The 17,930-nt window shown below is 33.7% G+C and overlaps 2 protein-coding genes across 3 annotated transcripts; both read right to left on the reverse strand.

The window, feature by feature from the left end:
* Positions 1-256: 256 nt before the first annotated feature.
* Positions 257-10,811, reverse strand: LOC111240911. Of its 2 annotated transcripts, none has more exons than XM_022776973.1 (2): positions 10,366-10,811; positions 257-403 (listed from the first exon to the last, which is right to left on the reverse strand). In XM_022776973.1, exons 1-2 carry the CDS (start codon positions 10,662-10,664, stop codon positions 367-369), a joined length of 336 nt encoding a protein of 111 aa, XP_022632694.1. In that variant the 5' UTR covers positions 10,665-10,811; the 3' UTR covers positions 257-366. The 2 variants fall into 2 exon arrangements, with proteins under 2 accessions (XP_022632694.1, XP_022632695.1); XM_022776974.1 differs by lacking the exon at positions 257-403 and adding an exon at positions 7,697-7,720.
* LOC111240912 (acidic endochitinase-like) lies at positions 1,120-1,883 on the reverse strand. The gene has a single exon (XM_022776975.1). It carries the CDS (start codon positions 1,603-1,605, stop codon positions 1,300-1,302), a length of 306 nt encoding a protein of 101 aa, XP_022632696.1. The 5' UTR covers positions 1,606-1,883; the 3' UTR covers positions 1,120-1,299.
* Positions 10,812-17,930: the final 7,119 nt, after the last annotated feature.

The raw sequence follows: 17,930 nt of genomic DNA on the forward strand, positions 1-17,930 counted from the left end.
ACTATATTACATAAATCGTTTCCAAAGTTAATATAGATAAGTTTATAAATAATATTTAATTTATTATATTGCTGGGGATAAGGTATCATTTGAACGCAAAAAATTAAGTAAATAATTAATTTAGAAAAAAATTAATTTATAGTTAATTTCATACTAATTAAAAATGTTGGTGGTAGTTAAATTAATTTAATATTATAGATTTTGTAAGCTGAAAATTATATTTTTGAAATTATCTTAAATTATAACATTAGGAGTAGGATGACAACGGGTAAGGTCGAATAAGGATAGTGCTTTCTTGCAATTCGATCTAAAAAAAATTCACCCACTACTTTACAGATATTCTCTTAAAAAATATCCGCGAGTATTTTAAAACTCACGAATACTTGAGAATTTCTTCATATACCTGCAAATATTTAAAAAATATATATTTTAATAAATTATTAACATAAAATTTAAATATAATTATAATATATATATATATATATATATATATATATAATATAACATACTAAATTAAATTAAAATTAAAATTCAACTTTAATTAAATTTAATCTTATAAAATATAAATTAATGTTAATTTTAATTAAATTTAACTTAATAAAATATAAATAATTTTTTTTTTCTTTTTTTTTGTGAGAAACAAATATTCGTGGGTACAGATAGTGTAATACCCGACCATTTATAATTGGGTATTAAAATATCCGCTACCTGCAGAGTGCAGATAATAAATATCCATGGATATCAATTATCCGTCGCCGATTTTATCCGCAGATATCCATAGCTGCGAATTTTTTTGTCATACATAATTAGGAGTTGTGCCTAAATAGACATAAGAATATTTTTAAAATTAATTAAGATTGAGATAATATGCGTATTCCTTATGTTATCACGCCACCATTAATGGATAAAATTAAAATAATAAAATATAATGACATAAGCTAAGAAGATAAAAGAAAATAGTGTATGTTGAGTTTTAAAAGAATGACCTGATTTGTGATTTATTTTTAGGTTTAAACCCTTTAGTTGTCCCCATTTATCTAGACTTTTTTCATTTTGATCTCCTTAATCTTCAATTGAGTCCTTATAAATGCTAATTTGAATCAATTGAGCTCTTATCCTTAAATGTAGTTAACATGGTTAAGTTTTTGCACAGGTGAGAGAAAGACGTGTTAATTTCTTTAAGTTAGCATGGTGAGAGTTGAAACGTGACATGGTTTATGCCTTTATGCGTGGAATTTGGTAGAATGTAATAATATAATATTAGGGATTTCTGAAAAGGGACTTAGGGTTCAATGAAATTCAATTTGGGATTAAAAATCTGAGAGGTGGTTGTAGATCAGACGAAGGAATGGAGATTAAGTAGTGAATTTCTGAATGGGGTCTGGGAGTAGCAGTCAAGGTTGTTGCCATAACTAACTCCAAGCAGATCACAGTATCTTTTGAAGAACCCGAGTGGTCCTCCATCCTGCTATCCTGTCCTTTATCGCACTCCAGGCCTCCGTTGATGATGTTCGTCACAGTGTCGTAGCCCGAAAGCCTCTCGACGGCCACGTCGGCGACGGAGGGGTCCATTGAGAGGTGATGACGTCGTGGGAGGAACCCCATGCCTATGGTCCGTCTAGTGCACTAGGCCATCCCCCGGTTGTTTCGTGAGACGTTTCCCCTACACTAAATTGTTCATGAAAAAAGGAATCTTTTTGAAGGTCTTACGCTGAAACTTTCATGCCTCCGAAAAAGGGAATCTTTTTTATCTTTTTGACGAAACACTGTAAACTCTTGTTGAAAATTGTCCCCCTTAAGATCAGGTTTCTCTTCATTTGAGTCATAAGGAATATCAAAAGGGTTTCGTCTAGGTTGTAGAATAGAAGGAGTAGATGCAGGAATGAGTGGTAATCCCATGGCAACAAAGGATTCATCAGGAAAATCAAATGGATTATGCCTGGTTGTAGCAATAGGCTGGCAATAAGATTTTGAATGACAGATTTAATGGCATTTAATGGCAGATTTACTTTCATCTCTAAATTTATATCCAGCTCTAAATTTCCTAGATCCATGAGCTTCTTTTGGTTTTCCTCTACCCATTTAATGACAAATTTACTTTCATCTTCTTTGCCACATGTAGCTTCTTCTTCCTCTTCTTCTGAATCATAAATTCCATCTTAAAAATCCATATTAATAAAATTTAAAAAGTTGCTAAATTTTATGTATTCAACTCTCACCATGCCACGTCTTAAACATTAAACACATTAACCTCTCACATGTGCACAAACTTAACTCTGTTAACATAATAATAAATGTCAACACTCAATTTCGTCCAGATGACTATAATAGAATTAGTTTTTATTTTTGTCTTATTTTAATTTAATTTTATTTGTTTTATTATTTTTAATTTTTGTTTTACTATTTAGTATTTGATTTAGTTTTTTTTTATTATTGGATTTAATTAAAAAAGGAAAAAAGAAAAGAAAAAAAAAGAAAACGAAAAAAAAAGAAAAAAAAGAAAAAAAGAAAAAGATAAAAAAAGAAAAGAAAAAAAAGAAAGAAAGCGAAAAAAAAAGGAAAGAAAAGAAAAGGCATGAAATGTTTTGTCTTTTATTAAAAAAAAAAAAGAAACAATTTGGTTTGAAAAAGGCCGTGTGCATAACGACAAGGAGACAAGGTAGTCTGGAGAGGCCAGGATAGAGCGCGGTTTGGGGTCTTTGGCAGGCCAAAATTTGTTTTCTGCAGAGAAAAAGGATGGGGAATTTGGTTAGGACATTCCGTTCAAAAAGGGACAGAAAAAACGTTGCTAGGGGAGGCTGATGAAAAGCAAAGAAAAAAGACTAAAACCGGAGGGGATTGGAGATCATTGAAAAAAAGAAAAAGGAAGACTCGGTTTCAGAGGGATGAGAGAAACTTTGCTTCATCGAGGGCTAGTGGATGAGGTTTTCTGGAGATTCTAATGCCGGCATCAACTTCACTCTGTCTGTCGCAACTGCCACTGGAGATACAAGCAATAGCATATAAGGGCCGCGAGAGGTAAGCAACCCGCTCCCTCGCTCATACTATCACATGTAATGTTGGCTGTATTATGATTTGTTGTATTATGAACTGTGTGTTATATTTACTTACGGTTATTGATCTGCCCGTGTATGACCCCCCTCACTCTTCATTCTCAATGACCACCCTTACCCAACATCACCACCATCCCATATCCACTCCTTGATTTCTCTTCGCCATCAAAATCGTTCTACTATTAAGCATCTCCATTTTCGCTATTCTTGTTACACCATACTCATAGGTCCTGCATTTTTAAAGAAAGAAAACAGAAGAGACTAAACCAAAAAATACGCTTCGCATACTAGCCCATTATCCTCATCAATCTTCACTCATACCCCTATGGTCATCTTTCTGCGAGAACAGAGCCAACCCAATAAAATCCCTCAACATCACAACTTCATAGACTCTTCAATCTGCACCCAGAAAAGAAACAACAAAAAACACAAAAAAAATATTTCGTTTTCTTTAGAGTTTTATTTTTTTAGGGGAAATTAAACATTTTGCAAATCACATCAAATTCGCGTATTTAATTAAAGGTACTGCCTTAGGGCAGGCGTTATGGGCTGCTAACACCTTCCCCACATGTAACCGACTTCCGAAACCAGAAGTTGGTTTTATAGACCTTGCCTTATCTTTTATGGTTTTTTCCATAGTTTTCCAGAATAAACTATGGTGGCGATTCCAAAGCTCATTTCAAAACTCATTTCTTTTTTTTTGGATCGTCGTCCCGTCGCGATTCCGGTTGCGACAGATGACGACTCCAAAGCTCATTTCTTTTTTTTTTTTATCATCGTCCCTTCGCGATTCCGGTTGCGACACATGGCGACTCCGCTGGGGACTCGAGAGTCAGACTATTTAATTAGATGCGCGAATTCAATGTGGTTTTGCTTTATGTTTTTCTTCCCTTTTTCTTCCCTGTTTGGCTATAGTGAGAACCCTAGCTAGAGTCTGTCTCTTCATTTGTCTCTCTACATCTAGTTGATTACTCGACTGTTGTGGAGATGCTGTGGAGAGTGTCATAGCTCTAGTGATCATTGACCTTTATGTTTAGGGAACTATCCTTGTGAGATTGCATATACTTGACCCTGAATCCGAAGCAATGAACCTTTATTAGGGCACGAAGGGAGAAGTGTGTATCCCTGTAATCCTCACGCTGTTTGTTCTCTTTGAAAATAATGACATTACATTTTCATACCATGCATGTATTTTGTTAGTCATGTTATATTATCATGCATCATGTTCATATCTCATTTAGTAACATGCTGGTTTTAAGGGAAATCACAGGTATTCATTTGATTGCACACGGGATGGACGTTGATACAAGATCCGGTGCCACACAGCATATTAACTCTGTCGTTTTAAGGATGAAACCTAGCCTAAGGACCTTTGGTGGAAATTTGACTGGGCTGATAAACTTGGGTAAAAGACTCAACCATAAAAAGGGAGACTTTCAAGAAGAAATATGGAAATCTATTGAGCTTAATGGAAATGGAAGTACAGTTGCCCGCCATCACAACTCTTGCCCAATATTATGACTCTCCACTAAGATGTTTCACTTTTCGAGATTTCCAGTTGACGCCGACCATAGAAGAGTTTGAACATATCTTGGGTTTACCATTAGAGGGTACCATGCCATATCAGCATTTGGAGCACCACGCTTCTATACCTACCATTGCCACCATCATGAAGTTACATCCCAAAGAGCTTGAAGATAGGATGGTGACGAGGCATCAAATGCGTGGGTTGACAGAAGAATATCTAGAACAATATTTGCAACATCTGGCTGATAAGGAGGACTGGGAAACTTTCATGGATGTGCTAGCTCTTACTGTGTACGGCATTGTGTTATTCCCCAAAATTGAAGACTTTGTGGACCCTATTGCAATAGACGTCTTTGTGGCAAGAAAGATGAGGTCAGAAAATCCTGTGACAGCGGTCCTTTCTGATGTTTATGGGACTATGAGTTTCTGTCACGAGAGGAAGGGAAAGAAAATTCTTTGTTGCCTGCCTGCGTTGCATGCATGGATGACTGCACTCGTATTTAAAGGGACAGTTAACGTTAGAAGTCCATCTGAAAACTTGTCCCACCAAGGGCTCGAGGGCAAAGGAGGTAATGAGTGGGCCCAATTCTTTGCTGGTTTGAGCGAAGGGAATATAAAGTGGCGTCTTCCCTAGCTTGGAATTAAACCGTCTATACAGCATTGTGGCAGGTTTCCCAATGTGCCTCTCATAGGTTCCCGATACTGCATCAATTATAACCCTCTTTTAGTTCAAAGACAATTTGGTCATCCTATGAACTGGGCATCTTCACCGGACTATCTTGTCGCCCTATTCATTTACTATGAAGATGGGCATTTCATTGAAATGTTGAGAAAGGTTAGAAGCGCTTGGGAGAGTGTTGTGAGGGCAGAAAAGGATCAAAGGTTGGGAGTGGTGGACAACAAAGTTACTTATCTTACATGGATCCTAGAAAGGGTAAAAGAAGTTAAACTCCCTTTCAGACCCATCAGCGACCAACCTGCTAATGAAGGACCTTCTCAAAACCAAGAGAGTGAATAGATGAAACAATTAAAGGCAGAGATGGAAAGGTTGAGGGAAAGAAATGTTAGATTGGAAAAAGAGCTGCAGAGTGCGCGTAATGATTTTGTTGATGTAAGGAATGATAAGGAGGAAAAAACTCGCGCCTATGAAGAAGTTCTTAGAAGTCAAAGGGTTGAAAGAGATTATACGTTCTGATTGAAGCAAGATCTCGCAACCACAAATAAAGAGCTAGCAATGAGGGTGAAAAAGAAAAATGCGGCGTTGGAAGAAGGAAAGCAATGGAAGCATCTCTACGAAGAAGCCAAGAGAGATAAGCGGGAGGCTCTGAAAAGATTAAGAGAAGCACAAGTTCAGGTAGAAAAGGTGGGACACCAGATGAAAGAAATGGCTACTTCGTTTGAGGCCGATATGAACCGTGAACGCTGGAAGCTAGCGGAGGCAGAAAAGGATCATCGAGCCATGATGCAACAAATAGAGAGTTATATTGAGGAGCAAGAAGAACGATGAAGGTCAATGAAGTTCAAAGAAAAGCATCAGGCCTTAGTAAGACGAATGGAGGACCACATTGCAGAACAAGAACAAACTGTGAAACATTGGAAAGAAAGTCCGGTGAAGGTGCCCCTTTCATAGGATGACCAAATTGTCTTTGAACTAAAAGAGGGTTATAATTGATGCAGTATCTGGAACCTATGAGAGGCACATTGGGAAAGTTGCCACAATGCTGTATAGACGGTTTAATTCCAAGCTAGGGAAGACACCACTTTATATTCCCTTCACTTAAACCAGCAAAGAATTGGGCCCACTCATTACCTCCTTTGCCCTCGAGCCCTTGGTGGGACAAGTTTTCAGATGGACTTCTAACGTCAATTGTCCCTTCAAATATGCGTGCAGTCATCCATGCATACAACGCAGGCAGACAACAAAGAATTTTTTTTCCCTTCCTCTTGTGGCAGAAACTCATAGTCCCATAAACATCAGCAAGGACCGCTGTCATAGGATTCTCTGACCTCATCTTTCTTGCCACAAAGACGTCTATTGCAATAGGGTCCACGAAGTCTTCAATTTTGGGGAATAACACAATGTCGTACACAGTAAAAGCTAGCATGTCCATGAAAGTTTCCCAATCCTCCTTATCAGCCAGATGTTGCTAATATTGTTCTAGATATTCTTGTGTCAACCCACGCATTTGATGCCTCGTCACCATCCTATCTTCAAGCTCTTTGGGATGTAACTTCATGATGGTGGCAATGGTAGGTATAGAAACGTGGTGCTCCAAATGCTGATATGGCGTGGTACCCTCTAATGGTAAACCCAAGATATGTTCAAACTCTTCTATGGTCGGCGCGGAAATCTCGAAAAGTGAAGCATCTTAGTGGAGAGTCATAATATTGGGCAAGAGCTGTGATGGCGGGCAACTGTACTTCCATTTCCATTAAGCTCAATAGATTTCCATATTTCTTCTTGAAAGTCTCCCTTTTTATGGTTTTGAGTCTTTTACCCAAGTTTATCAGCCCAGTCAAATTTCCACCAAAGGTCCTTAGGCTAGGTTTCTTCCTTAAAACGGCAGAGTTAGTATGCTGTGTGGCACTAGATCTTGTATCAACGTCCATCCCGTGTGCAATCAAATGAATACCTGTGATTTCCCTTAAAACCAGCATGTTACTAAACGATATATGAACATGATGCATGATAATATAACATGACTAACAAAATACATACATGGTATGAAAATGTAATGTCATTATTTTCAAAGAGAACAAACAGCGTGAGGATTACAGGGATATACACTTCTCCCTTCGTGCCCTAATAAAGGTTCATTGCTTCGGATTCAGGGTCAAGTATATGCAATCTCACAAGGACAGTTCCCTAAACCTAAAGGTCAATGGTCACTAGAGTTATGGCCCTCTCCACAGCATCTCCACAACAGTCGAGTAATCAACTAGATGTAGAGAGACAAATGAAGAGAATAGACTCTAGCTGGGGTTCTCACGATAGCCAAACAAGAAGAATATCCCAAATGACATCGCTACACAACCCCTCTCTTTCCAGGCTACACTCAGACCCGGGTATAGGGCCCAACTCATGACATGCATAAAGTGTGTGTGTGAAGGGAGAACGCCATGCACATCCAAACCCTCACCTGCAAAACAACCAGAAAAATCTCAGGCAGATATAAACATGTTTTCTACCCTAGGGTTCAACATACAACAATTATTGCAATTATTTCGAACATAGATAAAGAAAAGGGGAAGAAAAACATAAAGCAAAACCACATCGAATTCGCGCATCTAATTAAATGGCCCAACTCTCGAGTCCCTAGTGAAGTCGCCATCTGTCGCAACCGAAAATCGCGACGGGACAACGATCCAAAAGAAACTTTTGGAAAAATAGTTTTGGAATCTCCACCATAGTTTATTCTGGAAAACTAGGGAAAAACCATAAAATGATAAAACTTGGTCTACGAAAACCAGATTTTAGGTTCGGGAGTCAGTTACGTGTAGGGAAGGTATTAGCACCCTACAACGCCTGCCCGAAGGCAGTACCTTTAATTAAATACGGAAATAAAGATGTGGTTTGCAAAATGTTTAACTATCCCCAAAAATAAAATTCTAAATAAACAAAAATATTTTTTAGTTTTTTGGGCCCGACAAGGATTGACCTTGCTCCTACGTATTCTCATTAAAAATGAGAAATCAGGGTCACGTAGTTCTAGCTGAAAAGTTGTTTGTTGTTTGAAAATGTGAATGTTTTGTATTTTGGGCATTTTTATGTAAAAAAAAGAAAGAAAAGTCTCAGCACGAGGACGATGCGAGTGAGCACACACGTACCTAAACTTTTTAAATGCTTTTGATATTTTTATAAAAGGGAAAAAGATCTTAGCGCGAGGCTAATGCGGATGATCGCACACATGCTTAAACCTTTAAAATATTTTTGATATTTTATAAAAGGAAAAAAGGTCTTAGTACGAGACTGATGCGAATGATCGCACACACACTTAAACCTTTAAAATATTTTTGATATTTAATTATTTTATTGTTATGTATTATAAAAATACTTTAAAATAGGTAAATAAAATAAAGTAGTAATAATAACCACTAAAATAAAAACCATAGGATATCTAAACAAATTTTATTTTTAATAATAAATTGGGCTTGAGCCCATATTGGAAAGAGAGGTGAAGATGGAGGATAAGGGGTGAAGGAAAGTAGAATAGGGGCTGCAAGGTAGAGATGTTTTTTGTTTGACCCGTATGGGCCCAATTGACTACTGGTACGGTGCGAAATAGTAAAACGGGGGTGTAGAAGGAATAACATAAAAAACTAAAGAAAAAAAAATGATAAAATAGAAAAGTTAAAATGGACCCCAGCCCAATCCCCCTCTTCAGAATTTTCCTAGGGTTTTCTCACCCCCCAAACTCTCTAGGAGGCTCTCATTTGCAACACTCTAGCTTCTACTCAGAAACCTAAAGTCTCTCATCTCTCCACTCTGCCAGCAAACCTAGGGTTTCTACTTCCACCGGCAGCCGCGAATCACACCACCCCCAACCGGCCAGCCACCGCGCCGTCCCCTCTACTCCGTCAACGGAGTTTCCGGTGACAGCAAACGCTGCCAGAACCGCAGCGTCGGGCCACGACGTTCTCTCCCTCCCCCTCTCTCTCTGTTCGATCTAGGGTTGGGGTTTCTTCTCAAATGCGCTGGCGCCTCCTCCGACATCCACGGCGCCACCACCGTCGAGGTTCGTCTCGCATCATCGCCGGCGACGCCAACCCTCACCGAAAGCGTCGAGCACGAACCCTCCTTCTTCTTTAAATTCGAAACCGCTACCGTCAGAGTAGATGGGCGTTGCCGCCGCCGTCGACCACCAGTAGCAGCCTTGAGGATTGGTTTCCTCTCCGACCCTCCACTTCTTCGTTCGCCATTTCACGTTACCTCAGCTCTCAACTTCGACTTGGTTACTCAACGAGACAGGGTTGCTTAACAGTGGTTTAAAGTTCCAGATTTTGTGCTTGTGCTCCTGTGCATGTGTTTGGCGACCTTGGGTTTCTGTTATGGTATGGTGCGTGTGTGTATTTGGACCTGTGTGAGGAACAGAGGTGGGGAACGGAGGAATTGGTGAAGCTTGGGAGTGTAAGGTTTGGGTTGGAGGAGAATAGAATGGTGATTGGGGCTGGAAATTAGTTTTGGTTCTTGGTGATTGGTGCCTATCTCTGTGACTTAGCGCCTTGCAGGTTGAGGGTGATCGGGCCATATAAACTACACTCTGCTTTTGTCCATTTCTAGCCTTTTGGTTAGAGTTTGATAACTGGGTTCTGTATCTCAAGTCTCTGCTTATGCTATGTCTATTGAGATGTATTTATCATTGTGAACTAAACTGATTGGAGTTAGCTCTCTCTTTCTTGCTTGGTGAAGAAGGACAGGGTATGGGATATTTTCTTCTGGGTTGCAGGGAAGCTAGGAGCAAGGGGTGACAAAAATGGCGAAAATGTGGAAGCCATCCAACAGCAAAAGAAAATCAAAGAGTGAATATGGGATGGTGGTGGTGGCGTCGTAAACGACTCAAGGAGGTTGGGTTAGTTTTTCTTTGCTTGGTTGTCAACTCCATTGGACACAGGCGAGGAAACAGAGCATGGGACAGTGTGGGATAGTGAATGGAGAACGGGAAGGATTCAAGTCACATGATCATACACAACATGGTAGGTAAAATTCTCTATAACAGTCATAACACCAATGCAACAGTAATATGTTCAAGGACAAAAACATGGAGTGCGAGGAGGCATTACTTACCTCTTGAAGACTCGATTGCCAACGCATCCTTGCGTATCCGATGAGTCTCCTTCTCCTCCGACGCAGTTCCAAATATTGCTCTCACAGCTCCTTGATTCTTGATGCAGCGAGCAATTTTTTTTTTGCTTAGTGTTCTCTTCGTAAAAAATAATGCTGAAAATGCCACCCTCTTTTGTTATCGTTCCCCCTGGCCAAAGCTCTCTCGACCCTTTTTTTGGTTCTCGCCTCAGCTTCCTGCTCCACTTCTCAGTAACCGTTTTCTCTGCTCTGTCAAATTCCAAAAACGTCTCTGCTGCCATGTTTCCTCAGACCACCTTATCTCTTTGTCGTTATGCACACATCGCCACCACGCTTCAAGCTCCTTTTTTTTTTATTTTTTTTTATTTTTTTTTAAAGAAAAACTAACTTAATTATATTAGCACAAAACTAATAATAAAAATAAAACGAAACCCAAAAAATGAAAATTATGAAACGAAAAATAAAAAGAAAGATAAGATAAAATAAAATAAAAATAAAAAGAAGGAATAAAAATAAGTAGAGGAATAAATAAAATGAAAATCAAGATAAGAAAATTTGGTATTGACAATAAAAGTTACATGTCATTAGAAATTACACATATTTCCTAGTCCATCATTTAATAAATTTACGAAATAAAGATTAAAGCAAAAATTAAATTTCCATATCAAGCAATTAACAACTAATAATCCTAACTAATAAAAGGATGAATCTTTAAACGGAATAAAAGTATGAATTATACAATTTTGGGTTCATGGACTCAACCTCTTTGAAGTTCAGAAAGGCAAAATATTCCCAGAATAACAATGAAAAAGAACAATTTGACCTCTTTTTGTCTTTACAGCAATTCTTTATTTCGGGGCCCAATGGCATTGGATCTGAGATAAACAAATTATTCTATAAAAAGCCCAGGGTGCTTTTTATATGGGTTCATGGGCTTATACACTATCTATCATAAACAATTTAAGTCACAGTTTAGTTGGAAAATTTTCCCACAAAAACTTGTAGAAAAGAAAAAAAAGTTGCATCAATTAAATTCAAAATTTTTTATGAATTAAATGGTAGAAGCTTTCATATAATTTTTTGTACATTTTTATTTTTTTAATTTGTGTAAAAAATTTTATTTCGGTCATGTGATTTTATTTTTTACTATCTTCAATAGTATGAATAATGTTTGACACTGCTTCTGGTTTTAACAAGTTTGTTGTCATTTATTGTAGTTATTTAAAAGCATATATATGAATTAATTGACAGATCTTTTAAATTAATAATACATAAAAATTCATTTTTTATTTGAAGTACATTTGGGGTTTATTTTATTTTACTCCATCTTATTAAGAATTCCAACATAACTTTTCTATTGAAACTTATCTTACTAAAACATATTGATAAAAGAAAATCAATTTTTCGCTAAAATTAAAGAAAAAACTTTTTTGAGACATTATTTTCGCATTTTTATAAATCCTTACATTTTTGTTAAGTTTCCTAACCTCTTATTTTTCAAATTTTAAAATTATTTGATGTATGAAATTTATCAAAGCCTCTAATATTTGAATATCTGTAGGAGATAACTAAATTTGTTTAGTTAAAAAAGTAGACAAATTCAATTAAACACAATAAAATTTTGAAAAATTGGAATCACTCACAATCTAATTTAAATAACTAAAAGTATGATTAAGATATTTTATCATATCACCATTGTAATGATCTGAAGATTACATCTGAATGAAAGATTTAAATTGCTCAATTTTAAGAAAAATAGATAAAGTTTATTACTTGGCAAAAACTTGAAAAGTTAAAGTCACACGCAATATAAATTTGGAAGTAAATAAATAGCATGCACGTTGGAGAACATTCATAGATAATGGCTTGTTTTATAACGAAATGTGTTGATTAATATTATTATTAATTATAAAATTACTTGCTTTATTCCTAACTTTTTAAATCCAATACAAATAATTAGTATATTTGATATACAAAGTCTTTACTACTTTGGTAACTGAACTTGCAAGACTTAAATTTAAGGTGTTCTATCTTATTTTCGCATGATTTTAGTTCTTACAAAATTTTAACTATATAATTTGATTTTTTATAATTTTTTCTTTGCTAAGTAATTTTAGTCTATTGTTATTAGTATAAAAAATAGATTTGACATCAGTTAAGTAATTTTTCTTTGTTAAGAAATTTTAAACATGTATTATGATTTAACAACCGAAGCATATTTAGACATAGTAAAAAGAGATGTGTTATGTGTTTTTTTACTTCAATTGTGAATCGAAGCCTAAACTTTTATATTAAGTTTTTATTCTTAATTTCTATTTTTTTTCATTGTTTTGAGTCTCATCTTCCATTCACTATTTTGTTGTCCCATCTTCGTCAATCTTTATTTTCTCCATTATATTCCTATCTCCATAAGAAAAAAGGACACAAGATCCATCATCTTCATCTCTACATTAGGAACCTAGATTACGCCACAAAAATCTATATTTGCAAAAATCTCAATCTATAAATACCAGGACAACCAATAATCCCAATTTGAAAAAAATTAGGGCAATTAGAAATCTAAGTTAAGGACCACATGGGTCACCTTTGCTGTTGTGGAGTCTCAAAAAAAAAATAAACTCAATGAAAACCACAAGAAAACATATCGAATGGGGAAGAAAAAAAATCCACTCACTTTTCGTTCGACGTTAAGCAACAATCATGACTTTGGTTTGACAGCGTTGGATAGAGTTGCTAAAAAAGAAATAAGAAAGGAGGGAGGAGTGGAAGGGGAAGGAGAAAGCCAAAACTCAAAAAAAATGCAAAAACAAATCAAATGGAAAAGAAAGAAAACTCACTCACCATTCACTCGATGTTGAGTAGTGGCAGTGACTTTCGACAATAAGTTAACCCGAGTAGAAGGTGCTAAAAAAAAAGAAAGAAGAAAAAGAGAGGAGTGAAAAAGGAAAGAAAACAACTTCTTTAGTGACAAAATTGTTAACCCGAGTGTAAAATTAAAAAATATATATAAATGTTTAAATTTTAGTTATTTTTTAATTAATTTTTTTGACAAAGATATAGACTTTGATTATTTTTAAAATCGAACCAAAACATGTATATACTTTAAATTTTATTAAAAAGGTTTAATACTCAACTTTGTCCCTAGTTTGGTTGGCAAATCTCAATTTAGTCCCTTTTTAGAAAAGTGTTTTAAATTGGTCCTTACTTTTAAATTTTTGAGTAAAAATAGTCCCTTCCGTTAAATAATAACAAAGGACGCTAAATTTTTTTTTGCTCTCTTCTCATTTTCTGTGATTTTGCAGGTTTTTGTCAGCATTTGCAGTATTTAATGATTATTATACTTTTCCCAATAAAATTTAATATCCTTCATTGAGTAATGAAGTCAGAAAAATATAGTTATAAATAAAGATTATGCTCATACGTCTACTATCAAATGGAATACCTTTACGTTTCTTTTCTTTATATAAGTGTGATTCTCTTTAAAAAAAAGTACTTTATTTAGTTATTACTTTTACACATTTTTTTTAAATTTTAAAATGTTGATTAAAAATAAATCTAAACATATATTTTTAATTCCTTAAAATAGGTGAGTTTATAATTTTTTTAAAAGGTATTTATTTCTTAATTACTCTAAAATTAAAAATAAAAAAATTAATTTTTTAATGATTTTTTTTTTGTTTAGATTTTATTTTTTATTTAGTTATATACATCATAAAATTTAAACAAAAACAAAAAAATCATTAAAAAATTAAATTTTTTATTTTTAATTTTAGAGTAATTAAAAAATAAATACCTTTTAAAAAAAATTATAAACTCACTTATTTTACATGAATTAAAAATATATATTTAGATTTATTTTTAATCAATTTTTCAAAATTTAAAAAAATGTACTGTAAAAATAATAATTAAATAAAAGTACTTTTTTATAGAGAATCACTTATAAAGAAAGGTAAAGTATTCCATTTGGTAATAGACGTAACAAGTGGGCATAATCTTTATTTATAACTAAATTTTTCTAACTTCATTACTAAGGATAATAAATTTTATTGGGAAAAGTACAATAATCATTAAATACTGCAAATGCTGACAAAAACCTATAATGCACAGAAAATGAGAAGAGAGAGAAAAAAAATTTAACGTTGTTTGTCATAATTTAACTGAAGGAATTATTTTGACTCAAAAAATTAAAAGTAAGGACTAATTTCAAACACTTTTTTAAAGTGAGACTAAATTTAGATTTGTCAATCAAACTAGAGATAAAGTTGAATATTAAACCTATTAAAAATGAACCTAAGCATTTTCAATAACTTTATAAATGTTGTTGTGTTTTGTAGACTTCCATTATCTTAAGATCAAGAGATATTATTAATATCAAGATGTTTATCAGAATAATATATGTTAAAGTGTTTTTATAAATCTTATTATTAATATTTTATATTACAATATTATCATTAAATCGTTATATATTTGCAATTGAGTAAATATTAATAATTAATAAGAATTAATTTATTTCAAAATATTAATAATTAAATATGCAATTAAAGTAGGATGAAATTTTTACATCCACCAAATTGTAACGATTAACAATGGGTTTAAGGCTAATTTTTTTTTCTCTGATAATAACATCGGCATGTTAGAAAGTCGTTATAAAGATTGATTTATTGTTTGAACATTGAAATTCAAAGAAAAATGAAAATTAGAGATTGAAGTGAGAGTTGATTACATTTAGAATAAAAAAGTTCAAATTAATAAGAAATAAATATAAATTAACTATAACGACAAACCTTTGAGGATTTTTGTTTATTCAATTATTGTTTTCAGATGATTAAATTTCATTGTAATTCTAGGTCATTATTCCCTTTTTACTTATCTGTGAATAAAAGTAACGTTTCATTCAATGGAATGTATGTGTTGATTTTTTTTTTAACTTGATTAAATTTAATGGTTTATGAACAATTAGAACTCTCAAAACGCGTAATCCAATTCGACCCGACCCGGTTCTCTACGGGTTGGTCACTTAGTGAGCCAACCCAACCCAGCTCGATCCACCACGGGTTGGTGGGTAAACGGATTGGCTCACTAGCCCATTTAATTACAATTTTTTTAAATAAAAAAAATTACAAACTTTCTATATTCAAATTTAAACAAAAACAAAAAACATACAAATAAGTTTCTTATATGCCATAAGTTTCATAAATAAAATAATAAATTAAAAAAAAATAGGTAGGTGGGTTGGCGGACCAACCCGGTCCACCACGGGTTCAACCCGCATGAGCCAGGTTTAAATGAGCCGAGTTGAAAATTGACTCGCATAAAAAAAAATTCAATTTTTTCAAACCCAACCCGGTCTGAACCCGTGGTGAGCCGGATTGGCTCACAGATTATGACCCATTTTGACGGCTCTAAACAATATAACATTATATTGTCCTAAAATATAAAATTATATTCTACACCATATCAGTAGAAAAAAATTATTTATTTTTTTTAAATTGGTAAGGGTTAAGTTTGGCATCTAGTAAATAAATTGTTTATTAAAGATACAAAAAGAATAAAACAAGGTAAAGGTTACATAATACAGTTTTATAGGCATGATATGTGTTGTCTTTTAATTTTATTGTTGTAGCTAAAAGACTTGCAACACCCATTAAAGTAAAATATTTAATATGTTTTTACTTGGTTTTAAACTTTCTATTTATAATAATTTTCAGAATTATAATTAGGTTTGCCTACACCAGACTAATCCACGATTTTCTTCTAACAACTAATTTATTTATTATACTAAATATTGTGTTGACATAATTTTTTTTACATTGGTAATTCAAACACGATCTCCATTATGAAATTAACATTTAATGATTTAATGGTAATTAAAAAACTTCTTTACATTGTCTCCGAAACATACATATAATATATATTTTCTTTTTATCGCAAACAAACAAGAAAAGCCACTTCAGATTCGTACTCTATTTATAAATTCCTTCGATAGAGACATTCAGCTTTTCCAAGGCAAAAATAATATCTAATATTTCTGAAGTAAAGCACATTCAACACCAAATGTTAGTTGAAAACCCTCTAAGAAATAGGCCCCCAAAATAATATTCTAAATTAAAATTATCAAGAATATAAAAAACGACTAAATAAATGAATCTCAATTTAAATACAAGAAAAAAATGTAACCTATGGAAATGATCATATTATCAAACCATGGAGAGTCTTGCATTTTTCAAATAATTCATAAAAGTGAAATTATAGAAGATATAATAGTACCAATAAGGTTCTGATTTATAGAAGAGCCCATGAGGATTAATATATTATCAATAAAAATATCATCAACCCACTATCTACAATATTTTTTATTCAATTCCAAATATCATGAATTTTAATTATATAAAAAGTAAATGTTTAATATATGCAATATATATATATATATATATATATATATATATATACTGAAATACTACTTAATGGATTGATTTCTAATTAATTTTTAATTCGACAATTATAGTTTATAGAGATGATAATGCAGGTTAATTTGCTTATTTTGACATGTCGTATTGGATTCGTAGGAGGTAAATTTTGTTGACTGATCCCGTATAAAAGTTATAATACTTTTGTTGGTTTCTTCCATACAATTATTGGTCATAAGCGTTCATGCTAGCTTGTATAGGAAAAATCTTTTAAAAAACCTACATTTAAATATTGCAACAATAATCTTATCTTAATGTTTTACATCTTTGTTCTATTCATTAAATAATAATTGACACTAAAATTGAAATAAGCTAAGTAAATATATTAAAATTTATTGAGCGCAAAATTGTTACAAAAAGTATCTTAATGAAATTATGGTCTTTTGGCCGATTTCTTGGATCAGATATTATTCCCTTTATCGTGTAATATTTTTATTAGCCTTTGTCATTTGATGAGACTTATATTCGGATTTGCTTTCTAAAATTGCACATTTATTTCACTTGCATGAATTGGGTGGTTCTCTACCTCAGCTCATCCACATTTTCTCTAGGCTTCATGTAAAGATACTCTACAAATAGTCTTGATCGAAAGGTTAATCATATGATGCATAGCAATTTCATGGTTAATATTACGAATTTATCTTACTGCCTTTTCAAGCCTTTACACGAACACTCAGATTGACTCGTCATTTTCCTACATAAAATTCACCAAGCAATGGACTTGAGATGATGCGGTTGGATGGCCGCAAACTGTACCCTAAACTTAGAACTAATGTGGTAAAATTATCTATGGAGTTTGGCGGCAACAAGGAGAACCATTCCAAAGTCTCTCCCTTTAACGAGATGGAGAAGGCTTTACACCCGACAAGATCACTCGAGGTGTATAGTTCCATTTGATTCATGAACATTCTAAGATATTCATCGAGATCGGTAGAACCATCGTACTTATAAAAAACATGCATTGTCCACCTGTTCGGAAAGAGCATCTCCATTATTCTTGGTGTGAACAAAAACATCCTAACTGTATTCATAGTTGCGATACACAGATAATCCTTGCTATCTCCTTAGTTGCGCTCATGG

This window comes from Vigna radiata, unplaced genomic scaffold (genome assembly GCF_000741045.1).
Source record: "Vigna radiata var. radiata cultivar VC1973A unplaced genomic scaffold, Vradiata_ver6 scaffold_179, whole genome shotgun sequence".
Taxonomy (NCBI): Eukaryota; Viridiplantae; Streptophyta; class Magnoliopsida; order Fabales; family Fabaceae; genus Vigna; species Vigna radiata.